This window comes from Ailuropoda melanoleuca, chromosome 9, assembly GCF_002007445.2.
Source record: "Ailuropoda melanoleuca isolate Jingjing chromosome 9, ASM200744v2, whole genome shotgun sequence".
Lineage (NCBI taxonomy): Eukaryota > Metazoa > Chordata > Mammalia > Carnivora > Ursidae > Ailuropoda > Ailuropoda melanoleuca.
The window spans coordinates 63,010,813-63,026,752 of record NC_048226.1 but is presented as its reverse complement, the minus strand read 5'-3'; the positions used below and the strand labels follow the sequence as shown (position 1 = coordinate 63,026,752).

The window sequence follows — 15,940 nt, the reverse complement described above, 5'->3', positions numbered from 1 at the left end:
CATTAACATACCCATAGTGTAATACTGCTTTGTGGTTTCTTTTCTCACCTTACAATGTGTCTTGCATCTTTATAGATCAAGAGTTATGCCTATATAAAATTTTAAAAGTATACTTTATTTTAAAACATTATCTTTTTATTATCACAAGGTAACGCATGTATGAGGTACAAATTCAAAAGGTACAAAAAGGTATATAGTAAAAAGTATGTCTTTTTCTTATTCCCGTCCTTGTCCTCTAGCCATCCTGTTTCTTTCCCTAGATATTATATATAATACCATTTTTTTGGGCTACATAATATTTCTTTAAGTGGTAGTGCTATTACTTATATATTTTCGTACATTTAGGTTTTTAACTTCTTACAGTGATGTGTTTATTTTTTTATTTCTATTTTATTTTTTAAGTAGGCTCTATGCCTACTTAGTGAAGCCCAGTGTGGGATTTGAACTCATGACCCTGAGGTCAAGACCTGAGCTGAGATCAAGAGTTGGACACTTAACCAACTGAGCCACCCAGGCACCCCAGTGCATCTTTAATTATTTATTACTTTCTAGAGTGGAATTGCTGGGTTAAACTATAGTCTTACGGGAGTGATTAATGCTAGAAAATCCTACTTCATTTTATTTTATTTATTTATTTTTTAGAGAGAGAGTTGGGGGGCGGCAGAGGGCAGAGAGAGGGGTAAAGAGGATGTTTATTTAGTTATTTATTTATGTATTTATTTTGTGGGGAAGGAGGAAGAGGGAGAAAGAGAATCCCAAGCAGGCTCCGCACTCACTGCAGAGCCTGAGGTGGGGCTAGATCCCATGACCTTGAGATCATGACCTGAGCCGATACAGTCGGGCACTTAACACACTGAGCCACCCAGGCACCCCAGTCCTACTTTTAGAGTTTCTTTAAGAAACCACTATGGAACTCATCTGAATAAAAGTAATAATGTAAGTGGTAGGAATAGATGAGATAGCTTCAGCTTACCTTTAAGGAGAGTATAAAAGAGCAGAGACAATATTTTCAAGGATAGAAGAGGGAGACAGCTATAATGTGACACACAGGAACTCTTTCTGAAGGTAAATGTGTTCAGAGTCCTGGAACTTGTCCAATTTATTCTTCACATTACTGTTACCTCCATAATCATAAATCTTTCATGATTTCCCATTGCCAACCTGGGTTCCTAGGTTTATGTACTCATGTAGATATCTTTTTTTATTTTTAAAATTTTATTATATTATTTTTTTAGATTTTATTTATTTGTCAGAGAGAGAGAGCACTCACACACAAGCAGGGAAGTGGCAGGCAGAGGGAGAAGCAGGCTCCCTGCTGAGCAAGAAGCCTGATGTGGGACTGGATCCCAGGACCCTGGAATCATGACCTGAGCTGAAGGCAGACGCTTAACCAACAGAGCCACCCAGGTGTCCCGATATCTTTTTTTTTAAGATTTTATTTATTTGAGAAAGAGAGAGAGCACACATGAATTTGGGGGGAGGAGCAGAGGAAGAAGAGGGAGAAGCAGACTCCCTGTTAAGCTGGGAGCCTGATGTGGGGCTCGACGTGGGGCTCAGTCCCAGGACTCTGAGATCATGACCTGAGCCGAAGTCAGGCACTTAACCGACTGAACCACACATGCGCTCCTGTACTCCTCAAGATATCTTAAGCCCCTACTTCATTGTAATATTTTTAACTCTCTGAAAACACAATTCAATCAGCTTTTATTAAGCACTTATTAAAGTCCTTCATTCATTAAATGAATTAAATGAAGCACTTATTAAAAGTCTTTCATTCATTTTTTTTAATTTTTATTTTTATTTATTATTTTTTTTTTAAAGATTTTATTTATTTATTCAACAGAGATAGAGACAGCCAGTGAGAGAGGGAACACAAGCAGGGGGAGTGGGAGAGGAAGAAGCAGGCTCATAGCAGAAGAGCCTGATGTGGGGCTCGATCCCAGAACGCCGGGATCACGCCCAGCCGAAGGCAGACGCTTAACCGCTGTGCCACCCAGGCGCCCCTATTTTTTTTTTTTAAAGATTTTATTTATTTATTCGACAGAGATAGAGACAGCCAGCGAGAGAGGGAACACAAGCAGGGGAAGTGGCAGAGGAAGAAGCAGGCTCATAGCGGAGGAGCCTGATGTGGGGCTCGATCCCGTAACGCCGGGATCACGCCCTGAGCCGAAGGCAGACGCTTAACCGCTGTGCCACCCAGGCGCCCCAAAAGTCTTTCATTCATTAAATGAATAAGCACTATGACTGTAACAGTAAACTGAGACTTGGTTCTTGTTTTCTTGAAATACCACTCTAATGGGAGAGAGAAAAGAAGTGATTACAATTTAGTTTGATATGAGGCTTTGGATTCACAAGGAGAAGCACATATTTAGGCTTGCTCTGGCACAGTTTTCAAGAGAAAGTTGACCTCTAAAAGGAGGTGGGACAGAGGAGTGTGGGAGCAGAGATAATAGCATGAGTGGGGCATGAAGGTGAGAAAGAGCATGGTATGTTGGGGCTATAAATTTAGAGTGATAAGAAGAGACTGTACTTGTTTATTAGACAAGGAATTTGACCTGGGGACATTAAGGAACAGGGGAGTGATACATTTACTTTCTAGAAGGACTACACTGCAGTAGGAGAATGGAGGGGGACAAGGAAGAAGCACAAAACCGGTTAGGATCCTATTGCTGGAATCCAGAATAGTGTGAATAGTATCTAGAACTAGAGAAGTGACAGCATAATGGAGAGAAATACACAGATTTTTTTTAAAGATTTTATTTATTTGAGAGACAGAGAGAGCATGAGCGGGCAGGTGGGGAAGGGCAAACAGAGAAATAGGAGCAGACTCCATGCCTGAGCAGGGAGCCCGATATGGGGCTCGATCCCAGGATGCTGGGATCATGACCTGAGCTGAAGGCAGACACTTAACTGACTGAGCCATCCTGGCGCCCTGAAATACACAGGTTTTTAAAGATTATTTATTTATTTATTTGAGAGAGAGAGGGCAGAGTGTGTGAGAACATGAGTTGATTGGGGGGGGGCAGGGGCAGAGGGAGAGGGAGAAGCAGGCTCTCCACTAAGCAGAAAGCCTGACGCAGGGCTTCATCCCAGGACCATTGGGATCATGACCTGGGCCGAAGGCAGATGCTTAACCAACTGAGCCACCCAGGTGCCCCAAGAAATACACAAATTTGAGAGCTAGAGGTTTAATCAATAGGACTTGATGTTTAAATGAATGATTTAGGTGAGAGATAATGGGAAAGAAGCAAAGGATGATAATTGGCCATTGTGTGGATGGTGTTGTTATCACCGATATAGAATATTTCAGTTTTGGACTTGTTGAGTTTGTGGTGCCAGAGGGACACTGAAGTGGAGATGTCTGGTTGGCAGTTGGTTATTGTGGTCTGGGGCTTGGGAGAGAGGTCCTAAATGGTGAGTTAGATTTGGAGTTGACATATGGCAATGGATAAAAATTTTATTTCTTGTAATTTTATTGATTGTATTTAGCTACTCTGCCCTACTTCTCTTTGTTCCCCTTTTCACCCTCTAGCCATGGTGAACTATGCTTACAGTTTCTTGAACCTTCCAAGTTTTTGTTTGCATTCCTTATGTGCATGCTTCTCCCTTTGCTTGGAAAGTTGTTCCCTCTACTCCTTTTCCACCCATTCTTGTTTTCCTTTAAGACTTACTTAGCTCAGGTGCTACTCTTTGGGGAAATCTTCCCTGTACTCCTCTTTTCCTCCCCACAAATTTTTGCCCACAACCTGAGTTAGGTGAGTACTTCCTTTGACTTTGCCCAGTGTCCTGTGTGAGTCTTATCATAGCAATATGTGTTTGTCTACCACAATTGATAGTCTCTTCACTAATGGCTGAAATTTATGTCTTTGTCTTGGTGTCTTTGGGACCTGGCATTCCTTGGAACATAATAGACGTTTAATAAATGTTTAGAAATAAATATTGAATAAAGGGGGTAGCAACTTACGCAGAAACTCTTCTACTTACAAACAAAATAGATTTTGAAAGGCTGTTCATAAAACCTTAAGTTCATTTTTTTTCCACCCTAACTACTGATACCATTAATTAATCAGTATAGGGTAAGGTAGAGGAGGATACAGTTAATGAACTTTGTTCTAAGTTTCCTTTGTACATATATATTTTTAAAGATTTTATTTATTTGTCAGAGCAAACGAGCGAGAGGGTGCTCAAGCAGGGAGAGCAGCAGGCAGAGGGAGAAGCAGGCTCCCCACTGAGCAAGGAGCCCAATGTGAGACTTGATCCCAGGACCCTGGGATCATGACCTGAGCCGAAAGCAACTGCTTAACCTACTGAGAAACCCAGGCATCCCTCGTTTGTACATATTAATGAGAACTTATAACATGTAAGCAAAGGAGCTTCTATATAGTACAATTTATAAGTAGAGAAGTTCCTGGGTGGCTCAGTTGGTTAAGTGTCCAACTCTTGGTTTCAGCTCAGGTCATGATCACAGAGTCGTGAGATCGAGCCCTGTGTCACTCTGTGCTCAGTACGGAGTCTGTTTCAAGATCTCCCTCTCCCTCTCCTCCTCCTCTTGCTTGTGCGCACTCTCTTTCTCTCTCTCAAATAACCAAAATCTTTAAAAAAATAAAAGAAGTTCCTTACAGGAAGGAAACATAGACCAAAGTTTGAGACAAAATGCTAATTTCTTTTATGTTTATCTGTTATAGTATTTGTGGAATATCTACAGTACATTTGTAATAATTAGGATACAAGTTCAGCTGCTGTCACAAAAGTCAAAATAACAGTGGATTTGATAAAATAGGATTTTCTCTCAATCTAGTTGTAAGTATTCTAAGGCTGATGTGACAGCTCCACAATGTCAGGGACCCAGCTTCCTTCTTTTCGTGTTCCTCTGCCATCCTTAGAGTATTGCCTGTATTGTCCAAGGTAGCTCACCCATACCATCAGTGTTCTAGAAAGACAGCAGAATTTTGGAACTAGAGGTAGGAGTTTTTGAAGTCTGAACCTTCCTTTTAAGGACATGATCCAGAATTGCCTGCATCATTTCCATTTCTATCCCATCAATCAGAATTTATTTATTTCTTTATTTTCCATCGATCGGAAGTTAGTGATCACATGTACACACTGGCTTCCAGGAGTCTGGGAAATCCAGTCTTTAGTTCACTTTTGCCCAGCTCAGGCTTTGTTAGCAGAAGAGGAAAGTGAGTATTGGAAGACAGCAGTCAGCTTCATTTTGCATTCATCCTGTTTATTTTATATCTTTGAGAGTTTTAAAATGAATTTGAATAGTAAACATTATATTATTTTAAGATTTGTATGCCTATATATTTAATCATGATCTCCGACTTTAAAAATGCAAGATTGGGAAGTCATCCTCTTTCATATTTTAGGAAAAACTAACTTGAATAGTCTTTTGGTTTGTTGATATGCATGATATTCTGTGCAGCTTTAAGAGAGACTCAGGACTCAGTCTTTCTAGATACAAATAACACGAACCATTCTTCTCATGAATTTTGATCACTAAGTAATCATAGTCAGCTGAACTGCTAGGAAAAGTTGATGTAAGTCCAAAAACAGTGTGACAAATTCCTTTTTAAATTATTGATCACAAAAGCTATCTTTGTCTGATACTGTATCAAATAATACATAGAAATAAGTGTTTGCTGAATATAATTAATGCTATACATTTCTTTATTGTGATAAACAGTTTGTGGATTCTTTTCTTTTTCAAATTTCAAGAAGGGTTTATCTCAACTATTAAGTACCTAAATGACTCCCTTTGATCTCTCGATATTAGTTGGTATATATTTAAATTAAGCTAATTTAAGCATAGATCCACAGTCTCTTCTTTGTAATTCAGAAATTCAAAAATGGCAGAAAAATCTGCCCTGAATTCATTTGGCCATGCAATCTGATTTGAACTGATATGGTAGTTATAATCTTTATTTAGTACATCAAGTTGCAGAAATATTAATGTTTTGATTACAAGGTACTGCCCCAGGATTAGCGGGTATTAAGAAATATGCAGTATTTGTATTCTATTACCTTTCTAAAAACCCAGTAAGTCAGGATTGTGAAAGGCATCTTTCACAGTAAGGGATTGTGGGTCTGTATTGGCTTAAGCAGAACGTCAGCAGAGAGGCAAATATGGTGCAGAAAATGTTAATACACACATGGAGAGATTTAACTAGGTACGTTTTATCATCAGCTATTTTTTAAAAACAATGATTTCTACAGTATTATAAATAATATAATAGCACTGTTTTAATGATACGGAGTTTAAGAATATTTTTGACATCCTGAAAGAAACACATTGAAGATGAATAAATTTTGAACGGTTTGCTTACAGTATGTCCTTCTCCTTCCCTTTTTTTTAAAGCAAAGTTCTCATATAGATGTAGTTCGTTTTCCATGTGTGGTTTATATCAATGAAGTCCGAGTCATACCCCCAGGAGTGAGAGCCCATAGCAGCCTGCCAGATAATAGAGCATACGGGTAAGTCATCTTTCTTTTTAGAAGTGTTTGTGACTAAAGATTGTCCTAGGCATACTCTTAAATATAAAAATTTAAGGTAATCTTTTGGAGGTAAAAACAACAACAACCACCACCTAAAACTTTATTCAGTTATGGTTATGTTATGTCGCATTTAACAGACTATAGGCTTTCTGTATAATCCATGTATCATAAATATAAAAAGCAATTTTTTGATCTAAGTACCAGATGGAATTTTTTTCTTCATTTATTTTTTAATTGGTGAAATAGGTTTTTATTTTCTAAAATATTCTAGGGTGGCACAATCTGGTAGATAAAGATTTGTTTGTTGTTTTTTTTTTTAGATGAAGTATTTTTAACCTGTTTTTTTCCTTGAAAATAAATAAGAATTAGTCTGAATATTTAGAAATATATCTTTTATATTATTTTATAATATCAGTTTTCATGACTTAATGGTGATCTTCTTAGCCTGATACTTGTGTCTTTTTATAAATTTTAGTTTCACATTATTCTTTAGTTGTAATTAGCAAGTAGTTGTTTGATGTTTTCTCTTTCTTAGGCTTTGTGGTAATAAGCAAAATGTAAGACATGGTCCCTGATGTGGTGTTGTTGATAACTTCAACAGCTGACCTAAAACAGAGGAATTTGATCTTTGTTGTAACAAGAATAATCGTTATCATCTTATTTTAACTACATGAATTGGAAGTATAAGCCAAATTTTGGTTGCGGATGCATGAATATATATAATACATTTATTTATGTGCGTTTTTAGCTTATACTCTCAATACCATTTTTCAGTATGTACATGCTGTGATAGGTTAATTTCTGTTACTTGTAAGAGTTAAACCAGCTACTTAGTAGTCAGTGTTATGGTACAGATTCAAAGTTAAAGGCTCATTTTTTCATAATTATGAAATGTAGTTGGCTATTTGTAAAAACAGATATAAAATCTTCAGAGGTTTTCAGGTCATTCAAAAGTAAAACACAAAACAATAAGAGTGTTTAATGTTTATAATGAGAAATCATAATTTACCTCATATTTCTTTTTCCATGTTTAAGGAAATTAAAACTTAGGTTTTCCTATAATTTCTTCCTATTTTTTCCTTTAAAGAAGGTGTGTGTAGAATGGAAAAGGTGGGAGAATGATAGTGTATCTAACAGTTTTCTCTAATTGTACTGCTTTGGGTCAAGGAAATCTGTTAGTTATCTATTGCTACATAACAAATTATAGCAAAATTAGCAGCCTAAAACAGTAAACATTTATTATTTCACACTATTTCTGAGGGTCAGGAAACCAGAAGTGGCTTAGTTGGCTCAAGTTCTCTCATGATGTTATAGTCAAGATAGAGGCCAGGGCTGAATTCTCAGAAGATTTGACTGGGGCTTGAGAATTTGCTTAGAAGCTCACTCAAATGGCTGTTGTCAGGAGACTTTAGTTCCTTGCCAGGAGATCTTCTGTATGGGGCTGCTCATGTCACAACATGGATTCCTCCAGAGCGAGTGATCCAAGAGTGAGAGAGCTTGCATATAACTTAATATCAGAATTGGCATACTGTCATTTTTACCATATTCTGTGGATTACATATTCTGCTGGTATGGTGTGGGAGGGAACCACACAAAGGTGTGAATACCAGAAACGATGGGTCTTTGGGGGATATCTTTGACACTGGCTAGCTCAGCAGGCAAAATGGATCTCTGCCATTGGTTTCAATTGGTAGGAGTATTGTTACTTATTCCATCCTCTTTCTCTCTTCTGTTTCTTAGCTCGGGGTGAATGGCAGTTCATGTTTTAATAATTCCAAATACGAAATTATCAGCAACAACTTTATACATGATTAATATGTTATAGAACAGTAAAATGAAGTATTGATATAGTCATGCAAATGTAAGATGTCAGGAAATAATGTTAGAGATCAAGTGATATTTGTGCAGCATACTTTACAGTGGTGTTTTTCTCATTATAAAACTCAGAAATGTATAGGTAAAATTAAAATCCTTTTAATTCCTCCATCCTGAGAAAATCCTTACATTTGATGCTTTGTGTTTTTTAATGTATATGTATATGTTTGTTTATTTTGTTATTTTTTGTAAATGTGGTATCTTATGTGGGGTTAGGTTTTAGAGTCAGCAAGTTTTAAGATGAAAGTATAGTGCAAATTATTTTACTTTTATTAAAAAAAAAGATTTTATTTATTTATTTGTCAGAGAGAGAGCACAAGCAAGGGGAGAGGCAGGCAGAGGGAGAAGCAGGACTTGATCCCAAGACCCTGGAGTCATGACCTGAGCCGAAGGCAGACAATTAACCGACTGAACCACCCAGGCGTCCCACCACTGATTCTTTAAATCACTTTTCAGTGACTGACATCTGAGTGTTTGGGGCCTCAATAGTAAAGAATTTGCATTTGAACCCTTTTTCCTTTCCTTGAGGTATTGAAGGCCAGGGTCTAGTTTGAAGAAGGATAGGAGGGAAAGACTAGAGATGTTGAGCACATATATAGTTGAATTTGGGTAACATAAAGGTATGCTACTCTGATCTAACTGTACACTATTTTGTGTATTTCTTTATTATACTTAACATTACATCAGGACTACTTTCACATCATTAAATATTATTTGAAAATATGATTTCTAATGTTTGCATAATCTAGTGAATGAATGTACAGTAGTCCCCCCTTATCCACCGTTTCACTTTCCGGGTTTCAGTTACCTGCGGTCAACCGCAGTCCAGAAGCAGACGATCCTCCTTCTGACAGATCGTCAGAAGGTCAGTAGTAGACTAACGCTAAGTCACAATGCCTATGTCACTCACCTCACTTCATCTCATCACAGAGACATTTTATCATCTCATATCACAAGAAGAAGAATGAGTTCAGTACAACAAGATATTTTTAGAGAGACTACATTCATATAACTTTTATTATGGTATATTATAATTGTTCTATTTTATTATTAGTTGTTAATCTCTTACTGTGCCTAATTATAAATTGTAGGTTTATATATATATTTATGTAGGTACATATGTATGAGAAAAAACAGTATAAATAGGGTTCAGTACTATCCATGGTTTCAGGCATCCATTGGGCCTTGGAACGTATCCCCTGTGGATAATGGGGTACTACTGTACTGTAGTTTATTTGGCTAGTTTCCTGTGTGGGGATCATTAGGTGTTTTTTACTTTTCAAATTACAAATAAGAGTATGAAGAGCATCCTCTTGAAAAAAATCTTTGTATAACAATGTTTCCATAGAAACACTTCCTAGAAAAAAGTATTTCTGGGTCAAATGGTGTGAACATTTTCTCATTCTCCTGAATTTTATTGCCATATTGCCTTTCAGAACAATTGTACCCGTTTTTACTTCTATCAGTACATGAAGGAACCTGTTTGATATACTCTGGGCATTACACTTTTTACCATTTGGATTTTTTGTATATAAGCAATAAAGTATGTGGTATTTAAAATCAAGGTTTTTAGTTGAGTCTAAGGAATTTAAGCCAAGGGTGAAATATATATCAAATAAGATTTCATTCTAACACAAATTAAGTAGGCTTTATACTTAACTATATAAATCTACAGAAGAATCAAAATATTTATGTAAATTGTTGCTACACAAATAGGAATTTAGGCTATAAATCACAATTTAGAGCTCTGATGCTAAAATTATTATGATCTTGTATTAATGTGGGCTAAGTTGAAATCAAATTGTAATTATATAACTTGAAGTTAGTTAACTCCTGATTCTTTTTGCTAATGGAAGGGAATCATGCTATAAAGAATTATGAAATTAGATGTCACAATTAATTAGCATTTGCCCTTATAATACATTAAAATTTAAAAATATTTACGTGTTATTAGAATCGTCCAAGTAGCAGGCTAAAGATACTTGATTATTAAAATTTCACTTTCAGTAATACTCAAAGTGAATAGTTCCCTACTTGAGAATGGATATGAATAAAATTATGGAAGATACTATAATTAACTGCATATTTTTATTTAAATCTTAAGATAGAATTCTGCAATTGCTCTTCAGTTTGTACTTATTTTGTGTTTTGTTTTAATTTAGGAACTGATTATTGCCAAGACTGACATTTCAACTTTGTTTTATTCACAGGGAGACCTCTCCGCACACATTTCAATTAGACTTATTCTTTAACAATGTAAGCAAACCAAGTGCCCCAGTTTTCGATAGGTTGGGAAGGTATGTACCTACTAGGTAATTTTACCAGAAACTCAGGAGTTAATAGGCAAACCTTTTTATCCTTTAGATAGAAGAAAAGGATTTATTTGACCAGTTGGCATTAGTAAAGAAATGTCAAGCTCTTAGGAAGATGCTAAGTTTCTTTGTAAAATAAAATTTTAAATGTATGAAACATTAGCCATCTTTTGTTTGCTTTTTGTTGGTGTATACATTTCTTATACATACCAAATAATTTGATAATCTTCTTATTTGAAAAAAATTGCTTTTTAATTTCTTTAAAAGAACTGTATAAACACATTGAGAGCTAATAATTTGTGTCTTACATCACACTGCTACATAATAAAATTCCGTAGTCATATTTTGTAAAGTGAGAATTTTGTTAATAGAAACACCCATGTTGGATTATTTAATACATGCTCAGTATTATTAAAACTAGTTGTTTTGATATCTGCAAAATAATTGACCATTAAATGAGTTTATTTAGAATTCATTTAGAGAATAAAAAAATTTAAAAATGGAAAAATTTCTATACTTGTCTAGGAAGTAACAGTTTTTTAGATTTTACTTGTTATTTACTTGATCCTTCACTCAATTACTATTAACTTATGTTGATAATTTAACTTTAAAGAGAAAATGAAGGGAACCTAGATAGTCTGAAGCAGCTGATTTTTAATATTATAGAATGTTTTTATGTCAGTACCTACTTAATAAATTTAGGTACTTTTCTCTATTCGGTCTCATTATACATTTTTGGAAGGCTATAATGCAGTGGTTCTCTACTTTGGCTGTATATTGGAATTACCTGGGTTTTTTGTTTTTGTTTTTGTTTTTTTAACCTGGGATGCTTTTTAAAAAAATACTGATACCTGTCCTTATCCCAAACTAATTAAATCAGAATCTCTGGGGAGTTTGTTTTATACTTGATAACTTTTTGGGGAGAGTAAATTAAAACTAAACTTTGTGGTTTATTAAAACAATAATCTAGCATTTGGTTTTATTAAAACATAAAAGTTTAGAAAGACTTCTTCATGAACTGTGATGTTCAGTGTTTGAGCCTATATATTTATTCCTACTCTCTTGGCAGCCTGGAATATGATGAGAATACTTCTATCATCTTTAGACCCAACTCAAAGGTAATTGCAGAAATCTTTTTTCATCTTGTTCCTACAATTTGTTTTCACTTTCATTGAAAATTTTGTTCTAAATAAACCAGTGATGCAGAATATCAGCCTATTTGGTTCTAGTGCTGCAGGTTAACATCATTTCTTGTCTGATTCCTCTTGTGTCTAGAAGCTATTTTAAAATGGAGCAAAGGCAATGTAATGTCATTGTCTTCCCATAAAGCTCTTTCTTCCTCTAATTCTAATGTGAGTCAGGAAGAGGCCAGCGTTTGTGCTTTCTCTTCTTTCCTTTAGGTGAGCAAGTTCAGAAGATGACAGGAAGGTAAATTGTTATTAGACACTACTGTGCCTTAAGTTTCTTAACAGATATGTACTTTATATCTCTTCCTTTCTTATCAAAAGTATGCCCTTTTTTTTGATATACAAAATGCCATTCTGAAAGCATCTAGAAGAGCTAAATCACAGGCAATCAGAAATATAAAAATAACTGTGATCTAATATGGGACTACTCAGCCTGTTTGTTTTTTTGGTGGGGATGTGGGTATCTAATCCTCTACATTCTGTTTAGACTAAAAATTATCTTCCTTATCTCTTAATTTGTCTTCCAGTGGGGCTTCTGTTTAGAATCTGTTGATCTCTGGGATAGTCTTTGAGCCTTTCTTCTGGCCCCCAGTTTCCCTTTACTGGAGTTTACTAGAGTTAGCAAGAAAAATAATAATTTCTTTCTTCCTTATGCCTTTAGAAGGGGCCCATTACTACTTATTACTTCATCTTTACTCAACATGGTAGAGTGGAAAGAACTCAGAAGTTAGGGGTTTGGTTTCTAGTTCAGATTCTTCTGCTGACACTCTGATTTTCTTACTTGTGGATGATATTCACTTTGGCTACCTCTTATTGTGAAAATACGGCAATGTAGATAAGTATTGAAAAACGAAATATTGAGGATTGATGGCATTGATAAAGTCTTTGATCTTTTTAGGAGAAAGTTTCTTTGCAAAAACACTTTAATACTTCTGGTTACCCTTAGTTTTTAAATACAGTGTGGGTGTTTGAAATATACCTGCACGTATGAGTTGGGCATGTAAAAAGAATGCTGTACAATTTTATGGACTTTATAATTCTTTAGAGAGGGCACAGTTTGGGCCTTTGTGAACCTCCATGACCTGTAACTATTGGGGTTTAATTTATTAATTGGCAGTAACTCCCACTTAATTTTGTTCTTTCTCATTTTTATTCTCTTGATTGGGAATCTGGTTATGCTTATTTGAACAGAGTTGACATCAGGTATCAGACGGGGGAGATGTAGTCTTGAGACAGGTTTAGGCAATTCTGGAGGGCCATTTGAAAGCTATGCCTTTGGGTAAATTTCCACCTTTGCAGTTTCAACATACTTTTAAAGACTTCAGTTTAACCACAAAGTAATTTGATATCAGCTTACTTTTGGCATATTAAAACATTAATTTGAAAGATATTTTCCCCCAACAAATTAGGTGAATACTGATGGTTTGGTGCTAAGAGGCTGGTATAATTGTCTGACACTGGCAATATATGGATCAGTGGATAGAGTGATAAGTCATGACAGAGACTCTCCACCTCCACCACCACCACCTCCACCTCCTCCCCAGCCACAGCCAAGTTTGAAAAGGAATCCAAAACATGGTGAGAATTTTAAATTTGTTTTTGTCAGTGACACTTATGTTTATTATAGTAGGAAAAGGTAATTCAAATAGCTCTTTCACCCTTTGAACCTTCCTTAAAACTTGAGAAGATATCATTGTCAGTCTCCCAATTCTTTCCTATAGGAGTTTCTTTTTATGCTGAGTGGTTACATTTTATTTTCTTCCTCTAGTTTCCTAGAATGCTTTTTGAATTGACCTGAGGTTTTTTATTTAAAATATGTAAATGTAATCCAGTGGTTACTCATGGTTTAATATCAAAATTATCTCCGAAGGATTTGAGGAATAGGCAGTAAGTTTGGTATATATTCTTAGAATACTCATGTATTTTTTTTTTTCAGGAGTGCATTTCAGATTTGGTTAGATGTCTAAATGCAAATTTTTCCCCCCATTTTTTTAAAGGATTTTAGTTATTTATTTATTTGAGAGAGAGAGAGAGAGCATGGGCGGGGGTCAGATGGAGAAGCAGACTCCCTGCTGAGCAGGGAGCCCCGATGTGGAACTCAGTCCCGCGACTCCAGGATCATGACCTGAGCCAAAGGCAGTCACTCAACCAACTGAGCCACCCAGGCGCTCAGATTTTTCCCCATTTTTGAGAGCCTTTTGCTCATTAACTGGAGGCGAGAAAAATAATTCTATTAAATTTCAGTGTCTTTCCTTCTATAAAGCAGGTAGCTGGACTTCTGTTTCCCAGGACCTCTTCTCCTTATTCCAGTATTGTTCACCATAAGCTGTTGAAATAAGGAGATTCAGGAATACATTTTGAAATTATAATTGAGGTAACTAGGGAAAAGTATTTTGCTTTACAATGAACATTTTATGAGCCAATAAAGTGACCTCCTCTTAAGCATGATGTATTGTGGTGTGAGCTCTCTGTCTCTGATAGTCACACAGTGTATTTTCATCTCTCTTCCGTTTTAAAGATTTACTTATTTATTTTAGAGAAGGGAGAGAGGCAGAGAGGGAGAAAGAATCTTTTTTTTTTTTTTAATTTAAATTCGATTGATTAACATATAATGAGCTGAAACCAAGAGTCCGGATGCTCAACTGACTGGGCCGTTTCATCTCTTTTCTTAAATCTTACCTGCTCAGTAAAGTTAATCTTTCACTTTTCTTTTTTAAAGACGTACCCATTTATTTTAGAAAGAGAGAGTGAAAGCTTGGGGCAGAGGGTGAGATGGGGAGGGGGCAGAGGAAGAAAGAGAGAGGGAGATCCTGAGCAACTCTCTGCTGAGCATGGAACCTTACAACATGGGGCTTGTTCTCAAGACCCATGAGATCATGACCTGAGCGAAAACCAAGAGTCAGAGGCTTAATCGACTGAGCTATCCAGATGCCCCATCACTTTTCTTTCCCTTTCTCTTTCTCTCTTTTCTTTTCTTCTCTTTTTTCTTCCTTCCTCCCTCCCTCCCTTCCCTCCCACCCTCCCCTCTTTTCTCTTTCTTTCTTTCGATTTTATTTTTTTAATTTTTTTAAAAAGATTTTATTTATTTATTCGACAGACATAGAGACAGCCAGCGAGAGAGGGAACACAAGCAGGGGGAGTGGGAGAGGGAAGAAGCAGGCTCATAGCAGAGGAGCCTGATGTGGGGCTCGATCCCATAACGCCGGGATCACGCCCTGAGCCGAAGGCAGACACTTAACCGCTGTGCCACCCAGGCGCCCCTCGATTTTACTTATTTGACAGACAGAGAGAGAGTACAAGCAGGGGCAGTGGCAGGGAGAGGGTCTTAATCACAGTGCCTAAATATATAGTGGCTACTCAAAATTTTTGTTTAATTTACTGACTTGTTTTAAATTGACACTTGTGCTCATACATTTTCTGTATATGAATGTATGTATGTTTTTAGTTTTTTATTTTGAAACAATTGGAGATCCATAGGAGGTTGCAAAGAACTGCATGAGGAAGTCCTGTGCACTCTTTCCCCAGGTTTCCCCACTGATAACATCTTTTACAACTGTAGAACAATTTGAAAACAAAATTCTCTAAGAGCTTGTTCAGATTTTGCCAATCGTACGTGCACTTGTGTGTGTGTGTCTGTGTGTGTCTGTGTAGCTGTATGCAGTTTTATGTTATGTATAGCCTTTCACAATCAAGTATCTTGACTGTACCATCAAGTTATTCTGGTGTTATTCTTTAATAGCTACGTGCGTGCCACCCATCCCTAAGCTTTAGCAATCACTAATCTGTTCTTCAACTCTATATTATTTCATGAATATTACATAAATGGAATCAGGTAGTAGGTATCTTTTTGAGATTGGCTTTTTCCATTCATTATTTCTTTGAAGTTCATCCACTTTGTTGTGTGTATCAATAGTTCATTCTTTTTTATTGCTGAGTAGTATTACATTAGTATGGATATATCATGGTTTATTTAACTGTTCAACCCCTGATGGACACTTAAGTAGTTTCCAGTTTTTGACTTTCGCAAATAAAGCTATTATGAACAGCTTTTTGTGTACATCTTCCTGAGGA

The 15,940-nt window shown here is 36.2% G+C and overlaps 1 protein-coding gene across 3 annotated transcripts in view; it reads left to right on the top strand.

The window, feature by feature from the left end:
* Window positions 1–15,940, top strand: part of VIRMA (vir like m6A methyltransferase associated) — a 60,838-nt gene that overhangs the window by 3,442 nt on the left and 41,456 nt on the right. For all 3 annotated transcript variants that reach the window (XM_034668312.1, XM_034668313.1, XM_002929426.4), the window contains exons 2-5: window positions 6,359–6,474; window positions 10,581–10,667; window positions 11,752–11,800; window positions 13,279–13,447. In XM_034668312.1, coding sequence (XP_034524203.1) covers window positions 6,359–6,474; window positions 10,581–10,667; window positions 11,752–11,800; window positions 13,279–13,447 — 421 coding nt within the window. The remainder of the gene's footprint in view (window positions 1–6,358; window positions 6,475–10,580; window positions 10,668–11,751; window positions 11,801–13,278; window positions 13,448–15,940) is intronic.